This window comes from Electrophorus electricus, chromosome 12 (genome assembly GCF_041902795.1).
Source record: "Electrophorus electricus isolate QZ-2024a chromosome 12, ASM4190279v1, whole genome shotgun sequence".
Taxonomy (NCBI): Eukaryota; Metazoa; Chordata; class Actinopteri; order Gymnotiformes; family Gymnotidae; genus Electrophorus; species Electrophorus electricus.
The window spans coordinates 21,788,303-21,808,521 of NC_137508.1; the positions used below are offsets into that span (position 1 = coordinate 21,788,303).

At 44.3% G+C, this 20,219-nt stretch overlaps 3 protein-coding genes across 12 annotated transcripts; 1 reads left to right on the forward strand and 2 right to left on the reverse strand.

Moving 5' to 3' along the window:
- Positions 1–137: 137 nt before the first annotated feature.
- matn3b (matrilin 3b) lies at positions 138–5,050 on the reverse strand. Of its 5 annotated transcripts, none has more exons than XR_014126727.1 (6): positions 4,767–5,050; positions 3,055–3,597; positions 1,987–2,562; positions 1,596–1,651; positions 832–930; positions 138–637 (listed from the first exon to the last, which is right to left on the reverse strand). XR_014126727.1 is itself a non-coding variant. In XM_081725260.1 (6 exons), exons 1-6 carry the CDS (start codon positions 4,948–4,950, stop codon positions 594–596), a joined length of 1,575 nt encoding a protein of 524 aa, XP_081581386.1. In that variant the 5' UTR covers positions 4,951–5,050; the 3' UTR covers positions 138–593. The 5 variants fall into 5 exon arrangements, 3 of the variants coding, with proteins under 3 accessions (XP_081581386.1, XP_081581385.1, XP_081581387.1); XR_014126726.1 differs by having other exon boundaries at positions 832–933; XM_081725260.1 differs by having other exon boundaries at positions 1,596–1,724.
- Positions 5,051–5,360: 310 nt separating this feature from the next.
- Positions 5,361–8,155, forward strand: mtres1 (mitochondrial transcription rescue factor 1). Of its 4 annotated transcripts, none has more exons than XM_027008190.3 (5): positions 5,377–5,506; positions 5,989–6,220; positions 6,366–6,829; positions 7,140–7,212; positions 7,670–8,155. In XM_027008190.3, the coding sequence occupies exons 2-5, from the start codon at positions 6,212–6,214 to the stop codon at positions 7,850–7,852; spliced, it is 729 nt and encodes a 242-aa protein (XP_026863991.2). In that variant the 5' UTR covers positions 5,377–5,506; positions 5,989–6,211; the 3' UTR covers positions 7,853–8,155. The 4 variants fall into 4 exon arrangements, with proteins under 4 accessions (XP_026863992.2, XP_026863991.2, XP_026863989.2 ...); XM_027008188.3 differs by lacking the exon at positions 5,377–5,506 and adding an exon at positions 5,513–5,778; XM_027008191.3 differs by lacking the exon at positions 5,989–6,220 and having other exon boundaries at positions 5,361–5,506.
- A 380-nt stretch (positions 8,156–8,535) lies between these two features.
- On the reverse strand, positions 8,536–20,165 carry bend3 (BEN domain containing 3). 3 transcript variants are annotated; one of them, XM_035531670.2, is made up of 4 exons: positions 19,811–20,165; positions 13,818–13,872; positions 13,462–13,637; positions 8,536–11,317 (listed from the first exon to the last, which is right to left on the reverse strand). In XM_035531670.2, exons 2-4 carry the CDS (start codon positions 13,867–13,869, stop codon positions 9,068–9,070), a joined length of 2,478 nt encoding a protein of 825 aa, XP_035387563.1. In that variant the 5' UTR covers positions 13,870–13,872; positions 19,811–20,165; the 3' UTR covers positions 8,536–9,067. The 3 variants fall into 3 exon arrangements, with proteins under 3 accessions (XP_035387563.1, XP_026864067.2, XP_081581170.1); XM_027008266.3 differs by lacking the exon at positions 19,811–20,165 and adding an exon at positions 14,925–15,074; XM_081725044.1 differs by lacking the exon at positions 19,811–20,165 and adding an exon at positions 14,012–14,910.
- Positions 20,166–20,219: the final 54 nt, after the last annotated feature.

Consider the following 20,219-nt stretch of genomic DNA (forward strand, 5'->3'; position numbering starts at 1 on the left):
CCATACTGGTACTATATAAGTCTTCAAAAGTGATGTTACAGTTAATTTGTAACGTTGTTATCTACTGTCCATTGTGGTAAAGTTTACAGTTGTATTACAGTTGCATTAATGCCACCAAACTGATAAGGAAACAAAAATGCGTTTCAGAGGCGTTTTTATTATCTGATAGATATCTGTACAAAATATCCAAAATAAAAATATTATATTTAGACACATCAAAGAATACTATGTTTTGATAGACACATTTTCCCTTTAAAGGAAATCTTAATATAGTATATTATTAGATATTATATTCTATTTCTCTTTTATTTCTAAAAATAAAAAATAAAAAAATCAATTTACATTAAAGGAGACTGATCTAATGTGTTACTGATATAGGTTACAGCATAAAAGTTAGCTTAAAACTTCTTGTGGTCCTCAACAAAATATTATTAAGCTTTTTGGACCACTTTGTTGATACAACAGACACAGTTCCTATTAAACACATATGCAGGACCGTCTAACACGTAACTATGATAAAGATTGCTGTTTGGTGGCAAGGTGAGACCCTGCTGGCACAGGACTAACAGAAGGAAGATTGCCATCTGCCCGACTCAGCGGAGATGGAACTGATGGACCTTTCTTGTTATATCTTCCAGTGAAAACAGTCAAGGTAAAAAAGCAGAGCACACTGTATTACAAAAATACCTCAAATATCAAAAACAATCAATTAAAAAAAAATTAATTAAAGTATAACCATACTAGTTTGAGCATTCATAAGTCGAGCTAAGAACACTGAGTGAGAACATTCTTAGCGGAGAGAGACAATGTATATGTCGTGTAAAAGGATATGTTTGCTGTTTATCTCATGTATGCTGTATTGGATCTTCTTTTGGAAGGCGATCTGAGCCTCACACATGCATGGGTCCTCCGTCAAATCGCTGCGCACCTCTTCTGGAAAAGTGGAGAGAAAAGCAGGGTTTTGAGCCTGGGAACCATCCGTGTAGTGAGCTGAATTTCTAGCAGATCACCGTTGGCTGCACACAGCCACGTTTTACAGCTTTACATCTGGTTTGTGATGCACATATTTAACATGCATATACTCTTAGCATGGGTGCTGAAACCCCACCCATTCTACACCCTACTGCTCTTTCAAAAACAAAGGACAGCTGGTGCATATGTATCACCATCACTGTGAACAAGCAATCATTTAAAAAGCTTTGATTCATTTCATTCATGTAAATAGCACTGATTCTTTTGAATCATTTAAATGGCTGATTCATTTCTTTCATGCTGAAAAATGGTAGTGGTTTAATTAAATTGATTCTTGTTTTGGCAATCATTAATTGATGCAAACTGGTGAGCAGCACAGTGGTTAGCGAGAACTTAATAATAATAATAATATTATTATTATTATTATTATTATTATTATTATTATTTAAATTTATATAGTGCCTTTCTCAGACTCAGAGATGCTTTACAGACATATATTAGCTTTTACAATCACTTACACACCTACTAAGGTTTTCACATGCAAAATACATCACAGGCTTTGTTCCATACATCCCAAGTTTACTCAAGACTGCCCAAGCATGAAACAGAGTAGAATGACCAACCATTGGCTTGTGAGCATGTTTTCTTGTCCGGGTTAAGGACGTATCCCACCCTGCATCTGCAGTAATAAGAGGCATTGGTGTTCAGGCATATGTGATCGCAGTCATGTCCGAGGGCGCATGCATCCACACCTACAGGCAATGATCACCACAGCACTGCTAGTCAAATAAGCACAATGCACGCAAAAAGATCCTAATGTTACTGAAGGGCACATTCACTCACTAATGATCAGTTTGACGCATTCAAAAAGAGTGCTACTGGGAATTCATCTCAAGCTAGTGGAAATTTACATGCAGTTGGATGGAAAAAGAAACTTGATACAAATTATAGACCTGCAGGCGAACCAAATCAAGACAGGCTTGATTTAGCTCTTCGTCCAGAGCTTTGTCTTACCACACAGGGTCTCCCGGAACCTGGAGGTTAGCTTCTCGATCACACCATATGTCTCCACATAGAAGACGTGCTCGTCCAGCGGTTGGCTGGCCATCAACCTGAGCGACTTCATATCAGCTCTGTCCACCCCAACGGCATAGATCTCAATCCCAGCAGCCCTCGCTGCAGCCGACACGTCCTCCACCTTATCCTGGGGCCTCCCATCAGTTACGATAATGGCCACCTTGGCGATGTTCTTGTTTTCTGGTCTGGCACCGGCCTCCTCTGTGAAGGCCTGCTCCATAGCGGTTTTGATGGCAAGGCCGGTCATGGTGCCGGCCGAGAGCGGGTCTACGCGGGAAAAGGCCTGTTTGATCTCAGCCTTGGTGCGGTGCCTGTTCAGGTGGAACTCGATGTTGACAGTGCTGGCGTAGTTGATCAGGCCGACGTGGGTGCCGTTCGGGCTGATATCAAGGGAGTCTACCGTGTCCGAGAGGAAGACCTTGACCCTCTCGAACTCAGCCGGGCGGACACTGCGAGAACTGTCAATGATAAACACCAGGTCCAGCGGGCGGCTCTTGCACACTTCTGCTTGAGCTGTTGGAGGGTTGATGGGAAATGCCATTTTTAAACAATAAGCACCAAATACCTTTTAAATTATTATTCTTTACTGCAGTCAGCAAATTGTTATGATTTTCATTAGCTGCTATCATGCACAATGCAGTACTTGAACTAACTATGGCAAGAGTTAAAATGAGCCAGTGCCATGAATGTATCAGAAGCTTTTCTGAAACTAGAATCAAAGGTAATCCACAGGCAGTGGTGGTACTGTGCCATTATGTCTGAAAAAAAAGAAGATATGAAGGTAGTAGATTATCAGACAGCTGTTCATAATTAGTGGGAAAAAGCAGGATCACTGTTAGCATCAGTAGTGTGTGCTTGGATTTACAGATCCACCAAACAACTTGTCATGAAATCACCTAGAAACAAACAGTGAGAGTTAGAGAGATACGAGGATGGCAGGTGCTAATCCCATGGTCCTTGCTCTGCAAGACGTGTCATTGGAGGAGAGGCTGAGGGTGGGTCTACCTGGCTCAGTGGAAGGTGCTGCAGGGGAGGTGGTGCCACTGGGGGTACTGACCGGCAGTGTGGCGGTTGGAGGCCAGGTCGGAAGTGTCGTGGATGGGGCAGGAACCGTAGTGGAGACCGTAGCGGGTGCTGTGGTGGGTACCGTAGTTGGTACTGTGGGCGGTATTGTGAAGGGGCCAATCACAGAGACCATGGTGGATACTGCGGTGGGTACAGTGGTGGGTACCGTAGCGGAGGCCATAGTGAATACTGTGGAGGGCACCATTGCGGAGACCATGGAGGGTACTGTGGTGGGTACCATGGTGGGTGCCGTGGGTACTGTAGTGTGAGTAGTGGTGGTTGCTAAAGTGGGCATGGTGGTGGGCTCTGTAATGCATGGCAAGGCTACCTTTAGTTTTGATGGCACCATGGGTACACTGGGCCTGAGCTGTGGCCTGGACTGGACAGGTAGGACAGGTCGGTGGTAGGTAAAGGGGGACCAGTTCCCAGGAGGCCGATAGTGGTTGTGATGATTACCATAAAACCTGTGATTAATGCCATGGCCTTAGTGTGGTTAGAGAGAGAGAGAGAGAGAGAGAGAGAGAGAGAGAGAGAGAGAGAGAGAGAGAGAGAGAGAGAGAGAGAGAGAGAGAGAGAGAGAGAGAGAGAGATCGAGAGAGAGAGAGAGAGAAAAGGGGGAAGGATGGAGGATTAAGGATTATGGCAGAGGTTACTCTTGCACTAAAGCATGATGACAGCTTTAATTCAGTGTGGAGCTCTTGGAGAAAAAGAGAGAGAGGGTCATTGACAAAAGTATCAGCTATTTGTTTACTGGCCAGAGAGATGGCTGTGAGAATCCTGAATTTCTACAAGCATTTTACAAGCAAAGCTTTAAACTGCTGTACAGCTGTCATGCCTGAAAAGATGGTAGTCTAATAGTTATTCCTGAAGCGCTTGTCAAAAATAATACAAGGAACAAATCAACAGGTGCAGTCACAGCTGAAGCTCAACTATAACTAATTTGTTGTCTTTAAAATGATTCTGTTTTGTAACCAAATAGTTTTAATATACAAAAATAAATAAATGTTGGGGATGTCAGACCCAAAATTTGGATGGACTTGTCACATAATGTCATGACCAAGGGAATTCCTGTTTTTCCCATTCTCTGGTCACAGGATGAAAAAAACAAACATCTTAGATTCATAATTTAAATGAAATCACTTTGACAGTTAAGAATAAAAATGTGCCATCTCTGAAGTTTTCCAAAGCAGATAATGCACCAGTTATTAAATATCATTAAAATCCAGACAGCATTGGAAGTATTAAAATCATTAGATTCTCAAGATACATTTTGTTGACATCAGTACAACACTGCATACAAATTAGTTTCAAGACGGTTGTAATTCCTGTCACTTTGAGAGCACGCTCCCAAAAGCCCCATTCACTTAACTAAGGCTTAAAGAGAAGTAGAAGGCCATTTAATCCGGTTGCCTTGCGCTCTCCTCGCGTTCTGCCGACATTGTCGCTCAACATAAACAGTGTACTGTAACTAGAATACACAAATGTAAATAACAATTATCTTAAAACAAATAATTAATTCTCAGTAGTAATCGCAACACAGGTCTGCTTTTAAAAACAGCGTTACAAAATAGCATGCTATTCTGGAAAATGTTTTAAACATCTTCTTCATTTTCTTCAAAACGTCTTCAGATTTCTGAAGGCACAGTGCATACCTCCCAAGTTGATGATGTTTCCTTGACCTGGCCTGATGTAAGTAACGGGAGGTCTCTGTCTGCCTGCTGCAGATACGTCCGCAGGCAGTCTGTTCTGGTTATATCCGTACCGCCCATATGTTCCCTGTGCCCCTATCATTAACCCCGCGAAACAGCAGACAAAGAGACAGATGAAGTATGCCATGACGCTGAAGTATTAGTCTTCTGCTTGCTTGGATGACACGGGTCCACCTGCACCACTGCATAAAATGACCCTATGCACGGCATATTTAAACATCTAAGACCCTCAGACGTTTGACACCACCAGCCAATCCGGAAAGAGTCAAATGAGCGAAACTGGGAGGAGATTAGGTAGCAGTGGGCTATATAAAGATGGCCAAGTACGAAGGGTTTAGTTTTAGAAGATAAACTGATATTATTTGACTGTGTAAACATACTGTTAGATAAGTCCACGCTTTATGGATGGATTCTATTATTTAAATAAACTCATGTTCATCTTCGGAAAAAAAAACTTTATACAGTATGCGGTCTTTTCAACATTTTCCTTCATTTTTATTTAAAGCGAATAATGATTAGCGGAGAGCAAGACGCAAAAAGATCACTTTCATCTACTAGCAATTTAGCCATCCAAGCGACAGGTGGCAGTGTAGTAAATATGAGGAACCTTCTTATTGAACAGCCTTTGGCTTAATCGACGGTTATGCTAAAGAAGACTTTTCAAGTAAACAGCTAGCTATAAGGTAGCTACTAATCTATTTGGGACGTTGTCATTTTAAACTGGTCTTTTCGCCTTCCAGTTATTCCGAAGTAGAAAGTTAATTCTAAATTATCTGGGGACTTGAGAAACTATTTCTATGTTGTCAAGATCATAGAATTTTTCAGTCGACATTTGGGATCTGGCTAGCTAACGTTAGCTGTTTGCACTTTCATCTGCCGGTCTCAAGGTGAAGTTTTAGTTCTAGTTATCTAAGATAGAAAAGCCCTTTGAAATCGGCTGAGTTGTCCCCCGCAGGTAGGTTCGTAGGGACACCAGTTAATGATGAGACATGTGCTACTTAGGCATTTTAGCTACGTAGGTAATCTTGTAAACATATTGCACAGCTAATTCTAGCAGGTAGATGCTTGCAGTAAAATCTCTTTTTGTATGACGTTTTTGACTTTAAGCACCCAACTATTTTATAAGAATAATGATAATCATTTATCTGCATGCTTTTTTTTCTAGAAACTCAAGAATATATTGCAGAAAAAGGGAGCGACACACCAAACAACACAATAGACAGTAGTCAAGAACAGTTGCACCTTGAAAACAGAAGACATTGTTAAATAAATAAACTCAATAGTTGACTGCATTTACTGTTGCCCAGTTGGACACACATGCACTTTAATGATAAAAACCATGACAATTCTGTTATGCTTTGTCACATGTGTTGGATTCATTTCAGATTATGTTTAAGGTGCAATTATGTTTAAAATTTTATATCTTTTTATACTAACTGTACTTTAGTAGTTAACTGCTTTAATGGTTAACCATGACATCGAAAAGTATGAATGTAAGTGAAAACTCATAGCTTTTTGTGTGTCTGCATGTCTGTCTTAAAGGACCGGAGTCTGCAGAGCTGTGCTATGCGGGGTCTGTCTGTGCAGGTTCTAACACTGCGGCAGCTGGGACAGCTGAGCTCACCCCAACTGCTAGCAGCGTGGAGCGGGCCGAGCCTCACGGCATGGTGCCCTCGAACCCTACACGCTCGCCAACTCTGGGGCTCGAGTGCGCCACTAGCACAACGGACGGTGACCCTGTTGAAACCGTGGCATGGCCCGCGGAACTGGACGCTTCAGCACGCGCGGTTGAAGAGCTCCAAGGAGAAAGGGAGAGGGAGAGGGAGAGCCTCCAGTCTGGAGGAGGAGGAGGAGGAGGAGGAGGAGGAAGATCCAGAGGCCAGTGACTATGAGGATGAACTTCAAGATGACCCTGATCTTCCTGAAGGCTTTAAAGACAATGAGAGAGTTATTCAGTCCCTCCGCTTTGATCTAGTTTTAAAGGCTGGTCTGGATATCGCTAGACAGTAAGTCGGTGGCAGTGCTGGACACACTCCCAACATCTTCTAGACTGGTGTCTGGATTTCTTGACACAGTAGAGTCAGATTGATCAGTGACATGATTCAAGTGACAATGCAGAGATGGAGAGTCTAGAGTAGATTATGGAACAGTACATGCTTCTAAAACTGTTTTAAATAGATTTTTACACTCTGAACTGTAATGTCTGTGTATGAGAACATTAGGCACTGTCATTTTCTGAAGCAAAAGTTTTTGCTGCACAGGACAGTTGGTGTTGGACAAGTACTTAACCTAATAACCTTCCTGTCTTCCTTTCAGTAAAGTTGAGGATGCTTTGTATGACAACAAGCTGAGACTGAACGGACAGAAACTCATAAAGAAAAGTAAAAATGTGAGTGAACAGAGTGTCATCTGCGTACACCTGGGCAGGGGGAGGAGCCAACAAGACTTCTCTTGGTCAAACTCTTTGATTCTGAATCAAATGTGCCCATTCTATAGCCAACATTGAATGGATTGTTGAAATTTGCTTCAGTTGCATCAAGCTAGCAGTCTCTAATTTATTTAATAGCACTTAACATTCTAGTGACAGGATGTTACTTCATAATTGAAATGTAACTTTGTCCCTTTATACTCAGGGTGTCGTAACCACCATCTTTGTTATATTTCAACCCTAACCCAACACATCTGACTTAAATCGGTTGTTCACAAACAACCGAGTGTGCAAGCCAGGCGTAATAGAGAACAAAACTGGGGTGGGGTGTAGAGTCCCAGGAGCAACAACATGCTCTAGCTATTCTGCTCAAAGCTGGCGCCAAATGTCGTTCTTTAAAGTGTGGCTCCACCTACAGGTAAAAGTGGGAGACACGCTGGATCTGATCGTGGGAGAGGACAGAGACCTGGACACGGTCATAGTGAAGAGAGTCATCCTCAAGAAGCTGGTGGGAGAAACGAAGGATGCAAGCAAACACAAAGTCATACTAAGAAGCTGGAAACACCTGCACCTCCCCAAACGGGATGCCTTAAGTGAATAAAAGCTGCACATCTCTTGGGTTGTGAGTTATAATCGTCTTATGAGCCTAGAGACAGTGTGTATAACCCCCCAGCTCACCATTCATAGCGCACAACTCATTTTAAAACATTTAATAGAAAAAAAAAAATTAGGGATGCTGCTCCTATTATGCTCAAATGTAGACTTATTAATTCTTTGTATTATAAAGTTTCATTTATGGCTTGATGGCATCTACGGTACTGATGTCTTTTGGCTTCTAAATGTCTTTATAAATGTCTGTGGGTAAGCCTTCTGTAATAAAAGGTCTCAATGGGTCTACAAAGAATTTACAAGAATGTCATTTCTTGACTCCTAAATGTTTTAGTAAAGTGAATTGATTATAGTTAAATGTCAACACTGTACACAGGGTGTGGATTAGTCCTTAATAACCAGCGCTGTTGAAAAAAGTCAAACTGGAATCTGGTTCACATTAATTCCTTAAATATCAGTTTAATATTGAGCACTGTGCAAATGTGGTGCTGAACATAGTTGTCTAATGAAAGAAGCCACCTCTATCCATATCAGAATTCAACCACATAAATTATATCTAAAGCTTGCTCAGTTTTCTAAGTCATATATGGACATGATTGTAAATGTTTTTTGAAACAAGATTGTACATTAACAGGTAGTGGGCAATAGTAGTGATTGATGTTGCAAAAAAAAGACTTCTTTTTGAAGAAACATGAATTTTATTTAAAAATAGTGACAATTTGTTTCTATATTTTAGAGTAGACTGCAGTTAGAACATACATTTTAGTTAGAAAAAGACCAGTGCGGCAACATTGCTACAATTATTGAAAAACAAAATCTCACATATCTCTGCTCCCTCCCCTTGCCCTGACTAAGGTGACCTGTCTAAAACATGCCTATACTTCTTTATTTACTAGTGGAAGGCTATGATAGCTTATCTAGTCAAAGTTAAATTACAACAATGGTTTGGCATATAAATAACACTATTATTTCACTATCAGTTGATAGTGTCTTTAATGACAAATTTCACTGTCAGGTGTTGCAGCTACATGTTAAAAACACATCCTGTACAAGGATTATAAATTTGGCCTCATCCTATATGATTGGACCTCAATATGGACATTTTGTAAGTTTCACTACACATCTTCAGCTTATGGACTTGTGCAAAAAAACACACGTTTGTGTAATGTATCCACAAAAAAATTAAAATAAAATAAGGGACAAAGCCTCACAGGGAACATGACACAGTGCTATTCGATCTCTTGGCCTTTTTCAAAATGTCGCATTTCTTGCGATTGGGGCGCCGACAGCGCTCATCAATGCTAGGTACACATTCATAGTGCCAGACCTCCTCCATTTTGTCTACAGGGTACACAGCCTCCACGTAGTGCCGGATGAGCCGAAGACGGAGGGGGTCAAGTTGCTTTTTGTTGCAGGCGCCAGAGTGGTTGTATTGAAGCCTCAGATTTTCCTGCGTAAAGAGTTCAGGAAACAGACGGACAAGTAGGCGGGCAGCAAAATTTCCAACAGACAGACTCTGCTGAACGATTTCTTTGACCTCAGCGTCCGAGAGCAGGTAGGCGGAAGGCACTGGGAAGTCAGGGGTGGAGACTGTGAGGTCCTCCAGAGGGATCTTGCAGAAGTCTTTGCTACTTTTCTCTGGTGGCAACGGAGGCACGTCGAAGTCCTCTTTCGAGCGATCGGAGCCGAGCTGGCTGATTTGGCTAGCGCCCATAAAGTCGCCGGGCTCAGGCTCTTGGTCCAGGATATGGACTTTACGCTGCTGCTGATAAGAGCGGCGCTGCTCTGTGTCCCGGCGCCTGCAACGCTCGTCTAGTTTGCCAACAAACTCGAGCATCCAGATCCGGTCATTTTTGGCCCGAGGGTAAAGCAGCTGGACATAATGGCGAATGAGATTGACCCGCACTGGATCCAACTGCTTCTTCCCTAGAGAACCACTACAGTTGTAGTGCTTGCGTGTATTTTCATACGTGAAGAGTTCGGGGAACATGAGGACCAGCAGGCGGGAGGCAAAATTTCCGATCGACAAACTGCTGTCATAAATATTCTTCAGCTGTTCCTTGGTGAGAAGGTATTCGTGAGGAACATCAAAATCTGGAGAAGGGGACTCCAACTTGTCAAAGTCAACTGGCTCTAACCATGACTTCTTTGACCTGCGATTAGGCTTTTCAAGGTCACAAAAGTCATTGATCCTGATGATGGAAATGTCATCTGGAAGGCAAGCGAGGTCATAGCTGTCCTCACGGCTGTTGTCATGGTCGATGCCATTGGCAGGAGCGTTCTCGAGAGCTTCCTCCATACGCTGGATGCACAACTGAAGCCAAGTGTCTTCAGGTGTATCTGGAAAATTTGCCTCCATATACTTGCGAATAATCTCCAGTCTGTCAGAATTGATGATCAATTGTCCTACGGTGCTGTGTCCCTCGGGAAGTCTCCCCTCCTCAAACACTTCAGGAAAGAGTCTGTTCAGAAGAAATACAACAAAGTCCTCGGGCGAGGTGATGTCATCTGGATCCTCCATAGCATCTTGAGAATCGAACACAAAATCTGATTTGACATTGCCAAGATGGCTGCCATTGTTGTTGTTCTCTTCTGAGTCTAGTGAGAGTCTCTCATCTTGTCCATCTTCATTAATGAAATGGCAACCGTAATTTTGGTCTATATCAAAGCCATGCACCACTGGCGTCTGTTTCCCACACATCTGCCCACTCTCCACATCCTTCTGAGCCCAAAAACGATTAAAAAAGTCATTGATCTGTAAGAGGCACTCAGTTTGCCAAACATTTCCATTCTTAACCAGTGGGTAGCAGACCTCCACGTAGTTGCGTATGAGTTGAAGGTGCAAAGAATCCAGGGTGTGTTTACTCGCAGTGCCACATGTCCGGCAACCACGTGCGCATTCGTCAGCTGTAAAAAGCTCCGGAAACAGTTGGACTAGCAGTCTGCAGCCCAGCTCACCAGCAGTGGACGTCTGCTCCATCAGCTGAGCCAGCTCCTCGCTGGTCAGCTGGTACTCTGGGGGAGGCTGGAACTCCATAGTCATCTCCGAGGGCTTGATCTGTTTCTTGATGCGTGTCACCTCCAGTGACAGGAGGTCCACTTTGCTGTGCAGCTGGGTCATGCTAGAGTTTAGTGTGTTGAGGATGAAGAACATCTTCTCAAAGAGCGGATACAGGTGAGACTCCGAGGGCGCAGGGGAGGTCGAAGAGCTCGCTGTAGCAGGAGGATCCGTCCTGCTGTGTCCTTCTGGGATTCCTAGCTTTGGCAAGAGGATGCCGTTGTGGCCGACGCGCTGCCCGGGCTCCGGCAGTGCGTGCTGGTCCGAGCTGGATGTGGCCTTCTTCTCAGTGATGCGATGGGAAATGCTGTACAGTGGTTTCCTGTAGGACATCATGGTTCTCTCCTGGGGAGATGACCTAAGCTCTTCTGAGTCTCCATCTTGGAGGTGTTCCCCAGCCTACAAAAAGAAACAGGGTGTTGTTAATGGCTTATAGAAGAACATGGGGATTTTTTATACAGACCAAACTACAACATAAATAAGCATAACCAGCAAGGTCAAATGAAACTATGGAGAAAAAAAAAACACGGTTATTTTAATGGACATTTAAAATTAAGAATGAAGGAGAATTAAATTCCTGAAGATCTTTTTTGAAAACTCCCAGAATTGTGTTAGTGAAGGCTTTTGACACAAACTGCACCTCTCTAACATTCAATCAGTCATTCATTCAGTCAGTTGAGGTTTCTGCAGTGAATCAGACCATAAGCAGAAGACACGGTATATTTGACCTTTAAGTTGTCATTGTTTATTGTTGCATCCTTGTAAGGTCTGCTTATTGTTTCAATGCAGTTGTATTGTGATTATACACAGGATGTCAAATGTCCTGTGTCAAACCAGTAGAATTTCACAAAAAACCCAGCCAACTCGCGCCACAGTTGACACCTCAACCTCACAAGCTCTTCACAGGGGTCACCAGGTAGGCACTTCCTTTTGTATTTCACTAAATTAAGCCCACGACACCTCCAAAAGGCTCAAAGGTGAGGTCTGGCAACCCTTATCCACCCCCCATAAGGCTCACTTACATACAAAACCTCTTTAGATGTAAACCCACACTGGCCTCCCTGTCAACTATAGCCAAACCTAGCCCCACTAGCACTGTTAATACTTTATCTGTGCCACCAGTTACATATGGGCTTTAGGCATTACATCAACAGCACATACTTGGTTAATCACCTATATTTACTCACTGCATTGACCCTGAACAGCCAATCGCTTCCTAACTCCATACCGGCCTCCCCAGCAGCCGAGGCTGTACCCAGCCCCACTGTCACAGTGCATACTCAGTGTTGCCAGATCTATGTGAATTTCATCTACTAGGCCACCAAACATTCCCCAACACCGCAGAGCTACACTGGCCTCCCTGGTGAGTGAGACTGTACCCAGCCCCAACTGGCACCGCCAATGCTTGCTCAGCGCCTCCGATTCCATGTGACTCTACCACTCGACATGACAGTGACGTGACAACAATCCACTCACCTGCCCGGTCCTCCACGTACACCGACACACCGAACACCTCAGCTTCATCTTTATAGTGCATTTCTCCAGCTAACCTCATCCCTCCTCATACACAGCCACTGACTATTAGTTTTAGCTCCTTGAGATCATTCTTTCACTGCTACAGCCTCTGTAACCAAATTCCTTAGGCAAGCATGTTGCAGAGTTAGAATTCTCCCTAACATCCGTCACTACTGGCTGTATATATACCTGCCACCCACGTTCTCTCACCTCAGTCATCTCAGTCTGTGTATTTCGGCTTCTTCTTGAATGCTTCATCAGCTGCACCCTCAAATGGAATTGTTAACTCTATACAATAAACTATCCACTTACTTTCAGAGTACGACACCATATCCGACCTCAGCATAGTTGAAGCAATGTTCTTTGGGGCCTACAGTTTTGTTTTGTTTAAAAAAAATAAAACCTATATCCACCGATTTCCAATCACACGCTACAACATATCTACTCATATTTATAGCCTATGCTTGCGCTTCAGTACACTGCTCCTTGCACACAAACCTCATCTCTCTGTTCATATCGCCACCAGGCAAACCTCTCTGCACTTGTTATTGAATAAACTAACCTTACATGCCAATAAAATATACTTCGGTGTCCAAACCCCACGCATGATTTACAACTAGGCTCTTTATCTACCCGCTGTCAAAGGTTTTGTGCAGTTAGAAGGACACTGAGTCACTCCAAGCAACAGACGCTGCACGTTTGACCTTTACGTCATTATTATTGCTATTTCTGCTTAACTTGTTAGGCTTGGGCTATACTGTAGCAAGTTTTTTTTGTCTATATTGTTGTAGCCTTGTCATGTCTGCTTATAGTTTGAATGCAGAAAACAAAACTGTTTAAAAACTTGTAGCTGTGAACTAATTTTGCATGTTTTATACTAGATTTCACTGAAATAATAGTATAAGTGTGTTTGGCATGTATTTTTCAGAGAAAACCAAAATCTCATACAGTATCAACTTGAATGGTCAGAAGGATTACAACGTGCCCACGGTATGCAGTCCATACCAGCCAGGGCTACTGTTACTTACTTTGGCCCGTTTCCTGCTGGTTGATTGCTCCTGCTCTGCGCCAAGTCCTTCAAAGCCAATGTGCGATATGGCTCTTTTAGGGATCCGTGGAACAAGGCAGTCGGAAGACTTCCCCTCCAAACTCTGTGCCGTCTCAGGGTCGGTGACCTCCTCCGCCTCCTTCTCAACCTTAACCTCTGACATGGGACAAACAATATGAAGAAGTACTTCCTCAATTGTGATCATTTGACAGAGGTCTGAGGTTTCTTTAAGGAAACTAATGTAAACCTTTAAATCACACGCACGCAAACACACTGTTGAAAAGAAAGACGTAAGTGGACACGAACATTGAACACCAATATACTAAAATTGACTACCTTTACTGGGTACATGACCATCTGTGTTAACACCATCCTCAGAAGAGCTCATTTCCTACAAAAATAACAGAGAATTTAATTAAATATTAGTGTGACTTATTAAATCAAACATTTAGGTATTGCACTGTCATCAAATAAATGCAGATTTTGAGAAAACATTATAAACCTCCAATATAGAAAGTGATATTATTTACAGGTTGTTATGCACAAGAACCAATATTTCAGTGTGGTGACTTGGTAGTTAGTATGTTTCTCTCTCAGCGCTAGGGTCTCAGGTTCATATCCCTATCTGGGTGGAGTTTCCATGTTCTCCCCGTGTCTGCGTGGGTTTCCTCCGGGGTCTCTTGTTTCCTCCCAAAACATGGAGGTTAGGTAAAAATTGTCTGTGTGTGTGAGAGAGAATGACTGCATGCCAATGATGGATTGGTGTTCTCTCCTGGGTGTCATCCTTTCTCCCCTTCCTGTGCATGCTGGAGTGCCCCAGGGGCTGTGGTTTCTGTTTGAGAATATGCTGTGCACAACCAGCTGCCGCTTCTCACTGATGTTACTGGATGTTAAAAGCGTCGTATAGTGTGTTGGCTGCAGAACGCCCTTGAGAAAGGTGCTATATAACTTATTTTCGTTCATTCGCAATCTTTTTAAAACGCTGGGAATATGACTGATCATAATTAAAGAAAGACGCCTGACGTGAAACAGTCCGGCTTGGTGTCCGCCGAGGTCTGTCGTCCGTGCGTGCAGCTGCAAAATCTCGCCGGAACGCGCAGAGGGCGCTGCTCCACCTCAGCGCCTCACGCGCCCCTCACCCCCGTCCACGGTCCACTTCCTCATTCTTCCACTAGCAAAACCCACGAATCAACCAGCGAGACAAGACGGGCTTTGCCTACGGATCACTCCCTTCTGCGACCGCAATAAAGGCTGTAGTGCATCAAAACACGCACTGTGCGGCTTATGTAGACCGGTTACAGACCCGATCCCTTTCGTGTGCGTTTTCTCTCTCGCGCTCTCTCCCCCGCGAGGAACTCTCCTGCGTGACGCGGCAAGAAAAACGTCCACGGCCGAGTTTTCGTTCGCAGCCTCCAAACTGGCTGCGCGCAGGAACAAACTCACCTCTGCGACTCAGTGCGGCTGTTCCCGGCACTTTAGGACGCGTTGGCCATGTTCGCGTCTGTTCTCCCTGCGCTCTTGTCCACGGATCACAGTTCTCCGTGTTTCTCTCCGCCGTGTTTTTTTTTTCCTCTCTCTCTCTCTCTCTCTCTCTCTCTCTCCTTTTTTTCGCTTGTCAGTGCCCTCTCGCGTGACGTGACGGTAATGTGGTGCTGTGTCATTTCCGCACAACTGTGGGTTTGCTGTGGACTGTGGAAAAGTCTTCGTGCGTCTTTTTTTGACGTAGGAGTTAAAAAAAAAAAAAACAGCTCAGGGGAAGAATCGAACTTTCCCATTTTTTTAAAAAGTAGTTCCATCTAAAATGCCACCCAATTATTTCAGGTGATGTTTAAGTAAAAAAAAAAAAATCACAAAAAAAAAACTGAAACAAATAAATCCATTTATAGCAGATTGACTACTAACCCTGCTGTACTGACCACGCAAACGAAGCTTTAAGTTCTAGTGAAGTTATCCTATATATCCTTTGTTGGATCTTATCTAATTGAATGGACAGCGCTTTACAAACGCTTTCTATTAATGCAGATATGTGATTAACCACGCAAAATCACCGCTGAAAATAACATGCCGTAATAGCTCGCTTAAGTTGCATCAAAGCTCACTCTGAAGCTGGTATTACATAAATCAAGGATGTTAAGCCATATAGCCTAATATGCTGCCGAATGGATGGCTACCATCATTTAATGCGTAGATCAAGTCACGCGCATTCCTATGATTTAAAATAATTTTTGATTACTTTGACTGCATGGATTTAGTCATTTAACACTATTGACACAGCAATCAAACACAAAAAATAGGAAAACTCTAAAGATGCTGTACAAGAAGGCTACACTTAGTCTTTACACGGTTACATTTGTCTATCCCTTTTTAGTATTTCGACAACGTTAGCGAATGTGTCCTTTTGGGGGGGGGGGAAACCCTCAATATACTGCTGCTCTGGGGGTATCAGACTGGTCTAGCACCCTGCGCATGGGGCGAGGTAGACTGTTCGTGAGGGAGCTACTGCCCTCTAGTGGATACTAAGTGAACCGCACGAGAATGTCCAAGCTTTTGAGCTCTGACGGCCTTCGGGAGAGATAAGCCACGCCACTTTTTGTTTTGTTGTTGTTCGTTTGTTTCTACATTTTCTATGATCGATTAGACTACTTTTACGATATAGGGCAATGTAAAAAAATATATTTAAAAAACCAACAAAAAAACCCCAAACCTAATCAACGTTTCAATTGAATTCTCAGAAACGCTACACGTTGCCAGGTCTTCCGTTGAGAGCGACTAAGAGGGGAGCCGTGCACGCCTAACAACGCGACGTCCTGCAGCTGCCATCAACTGCGAGGCTTTCTGTGGCCAATGTCCCATGACGCACATTAGCAACGTCCGCAGTAGGGCGCATTTATAGGAACACGGGGTGTGATGTGTGGATGTAAGGCGCCAACAGATGGACCGCGGGTCATTATCCAGGTAATGGGGCCGTCTCCGTGACATTACGGCGCTGTTTGATCCGTCAGGCGCTGAAGCGTGGCGCTAGCTGCAGGTAAGGCTGGCTTTGGCTGGAGACCTGCGGCGAAGTCGTCGCCAGAAGGGGCGGCGACGCGGGTAACGCTCGTCGAGCACGACTCGTTAAGGTGATTTAAGCGACGTACTCGTTTCCGTCTTTCTCGCAAAAGGGGGCTGATTCCATAGATCAAGGCAGGCCATAATGGAGTGGCAACAGGTGGTGAGGCTAGGTTCATTTTCAGTGAGACCGCGCCGTGACGGAGGATTCAAAATGCGCTGCGAATTAAAACCGTAGACGTTGTCTCAGTGCAGCCATCGATTTCTGAAGAGCAATCCATTACAGTCCAAAGTAAACGGATATCCAAATGGGCCATAAAATTAATGACCTATTTAGACATAATACTTAGTTTTTTATATATGTATGTGTGGCCCAGCAATGTCTGATTTTCAGCCTTGTAAATGTGTTAACTATTGCCTCAGGCAACATTTTCTTATTTTTAAAGCACTTCATAGAAACCAATAATATGTCCAAGTGAGTGAACATAAACAGATCAGCCACAACATTAAAAGCACCTGCCTGATATTGTGTAGGTCCCCCTCATGCTTTCACACCGCCACTGATCCATCCATACATGGTCTGCACAAGACCTCTGAAGGTGTCCTGTGGTGTATAGCACCAAGACGTTAACAGCAGCTGTAAGCTGCGAGGTGGGGCCTCCGTGAATCGGATTTGTCTTTCCAGCACATCCAGGGAATTTGGAAGCCGAGTCCACACATTGTACTCTTTGTCATGTTCCTTAAACCATTCCTGAACAATTTTTGCAGTGTGAAAGGGAACATTATCTTGCTGAAAAAGGCCACTGCCATTAGGAAATGCTGTTGCCATGAAAGGGCTTGTAATAATGGTGGGCTTGGAACAATAGTCCAAGTATTATCCACATGAATGCCAGGACCAAGGTTCCACAGCAGAACGTTACCCAGAGCATCATACCGTCTGTCAGCCTGTAGCGCATCCCGGTACCATCTCTTCCCTTGGTAACCGACGCACGTGCACATGGCCGTCCACGACGTAAAAGAAAGCACGATTCATCAGACCAGGCTACCCTCTTCCATTGCTCCATGGAAGAAAGCTGTGATGCATTGTGTGCTCGGATGCCTGTCTGTCATGCCCAGCACGAACGTTTTCAACAATTTGTGCCAACGTAGCTCTTCTGTGGGATCAGACCAGCTAGGTTGAGCTTTCGCTGCCAAACATCCTGTTGCCAGTTGACTGCTTGTCCTTCCTGGACCACTATTAGTTGATACTAACCACTGCATAGTTTGGAACAGCCACAAGACCGTTGTTGTAGAGATGCAACGGTCGTCCAACCGTCTCAGTTTGGCCCTTGTCAAAGTCACTCAGTTTACTTGCGTTTTCCTGCTTCCTTAGCATCGTAACTGTTCACTTTCTGTCTAATATATCCCAGCCCTTGACAGGGGCCATTGTAACAACAAAACATTTTCTTCCTTTGTCAGTGGTTTTAATGTTGTGGTTGAGTAGATTAAATACCTGTAGTTACACCGTCTTTTAAAAAAGCTTTGTTTCCCTAGAGAACGTGGCACTGGATGTAATCTCCATGGCCCTGAGAGTGTCACAGGGCACATGCTAAGACTGTGTGCTCAGACTACAGAGTTCCAAACTTCTGATGGTAAGATTGATTAATTATGAGTTCTGAATGAAAATGAGTACATTCTGCATTCTTGGCATGCATCTGTAATCTCAATATTTGAATAATGTAAACAGCACATTGATGGACCTATTGATTGCCTGCCGTAGATGGTGATTATACTGTCTCTTGTGCTATACCAACACAAGTTCTGGAAACGAACGCGGCTTCTCTCGTATCACTCCTCTTTCCTGCCTCTGTGCCGAAGGAGTGTAATAGCAATGCCTTCCAGGGAGAAAACACCAATCAGCTCGGTTTCCTCGTCATGGCTGGTCCAGGGCTGGTACCTCCTCCATCTCAGACCCACTCGGCGGAAGAATAGCAGCTTCTGATCACTGATGTTCCTCCTGTGTGTGTTTTTTGTAATGACAGAGTTGAGCTCACGCACACACGCTCTCACTCCCTCCCTCAGCATGGAAGACCAGCCGCCACGTCATCAAGGCACTCGGATTGCCATGAATCGCAAACCGCAAAAATCTTCATGGGCGAAAACAGAGACGGCATCGTATTACTGTGAGGAATGATACCAGCGGGCATCAAAGCACGTTTGCTGTGTGCTGTGCGTCTGGCCCTGCGCTCACTCCCCACCCCCTCACACATCCTACCTTATTTCTTTGGGAATAAATACAAAACGAGGCATTAGAGTAGAGAATAAATCATCTACATATTCTCACTGATTTTGATTCAAAAGACGTTTCAACGACACCTACATTTTTTATGTATTATTATTATTATTATTATAGGTGGTCTACTGTTTTGAACTACTACCCAATGCTAAAGACAGCGTGCTCCAAAGAGAATAACTACTGCCCTCTGCTGAAGGACTCGATGTCCCAAATGCCACTTAAACCACTTAGCAACAGGGCCCAGAAGGGTACAGTTTCCTAATTACACCTCGTATAACTGTTGAGGACGCCCCGCCGTGGACAGTACATGGAACGTTAAAACGTGAATGTAAAATGTAACGGCTGCGTTTCAAACCCGATAGGCACCCCTCCTGGCTGGAGGTATGCCGTGCTATACACACGGCATATACGCCGGGACATCCCTCCCTGTGGAGGGCCTTTTGGGGTGGGAAAACTTTCTCCTCTCTGGAAGCTTTAGGATCTCAGAACATCTCAGGCTTGGGAGGTCTCGGAGTGTCTCAGGCTCTGTAAGCATCTCAATCTTGGTGGTGGTCTCGGAATGTCTCTGGGGGTCTCGGAACGTGTCATGGATGACCACAGGTCTCCCAATGCCAAGAACAGAGGGCAGTGTACCTACCACACGGGGGCAGGGCTGTGACACACACGCTTCAAATAAAGTTTTGATTGCTGTGCTTCCAGGTCACCAGTGGCTCTTTTTGGTTCCACTCCCCATCCTAAAGGTCAAAAGGGTGTTTGTTGGCATCAGAGAGAGAGAGAGAGAGAGAGAGAGAGAGAGAGAGAGAGAGAGAGAGAGAGAGAGAGAGAGAGAGGCGAGAGAGAGAGAGAGAGAGGGCGAGAGAGAGAGAGAGAGAGGGCGAGAGAGAGAGAAAGAGAGAGAGAGAGGGCGAGAGAGAGAGAAAGAGAGAGAGAGAGGGCGAGAGAGAGAGAGAGAGAGAGAGAGAGAGAGAACGAACATGTGTGTTTGAAGGAGACAGCAGAAGCGTACGTGTGTTTGGAGTGTGTGGCTCCGTGGTTACCAGCGGTGACCGTCACGTCCCTCCACCCCGCTTCACACCCAGAGCGTCCCGGTGTGGTCGCCTGGGAAACCACAGGCCCCCGAGCCTGGCGCCAGAGTGCTGGCCGTGCTGATCGATACTGGAGCACTTCCTACCCATCTGCACCACTCCCACACTCTGCTCATTAATTATTACTGCCAGCACGGTGGCAAGAATGCCCTGGACACCCACAACACACACAAAAAATCCACATACTCACAAAATAATGGCTGAAACGCACCCTCACACATAAGCACCCTTTACAAACACACACACACACACACACTTTTGAACATTCCCTCACACTCAATAACATTCACATAACAGCATATACACACCTTCACACATGGGCACACTTGT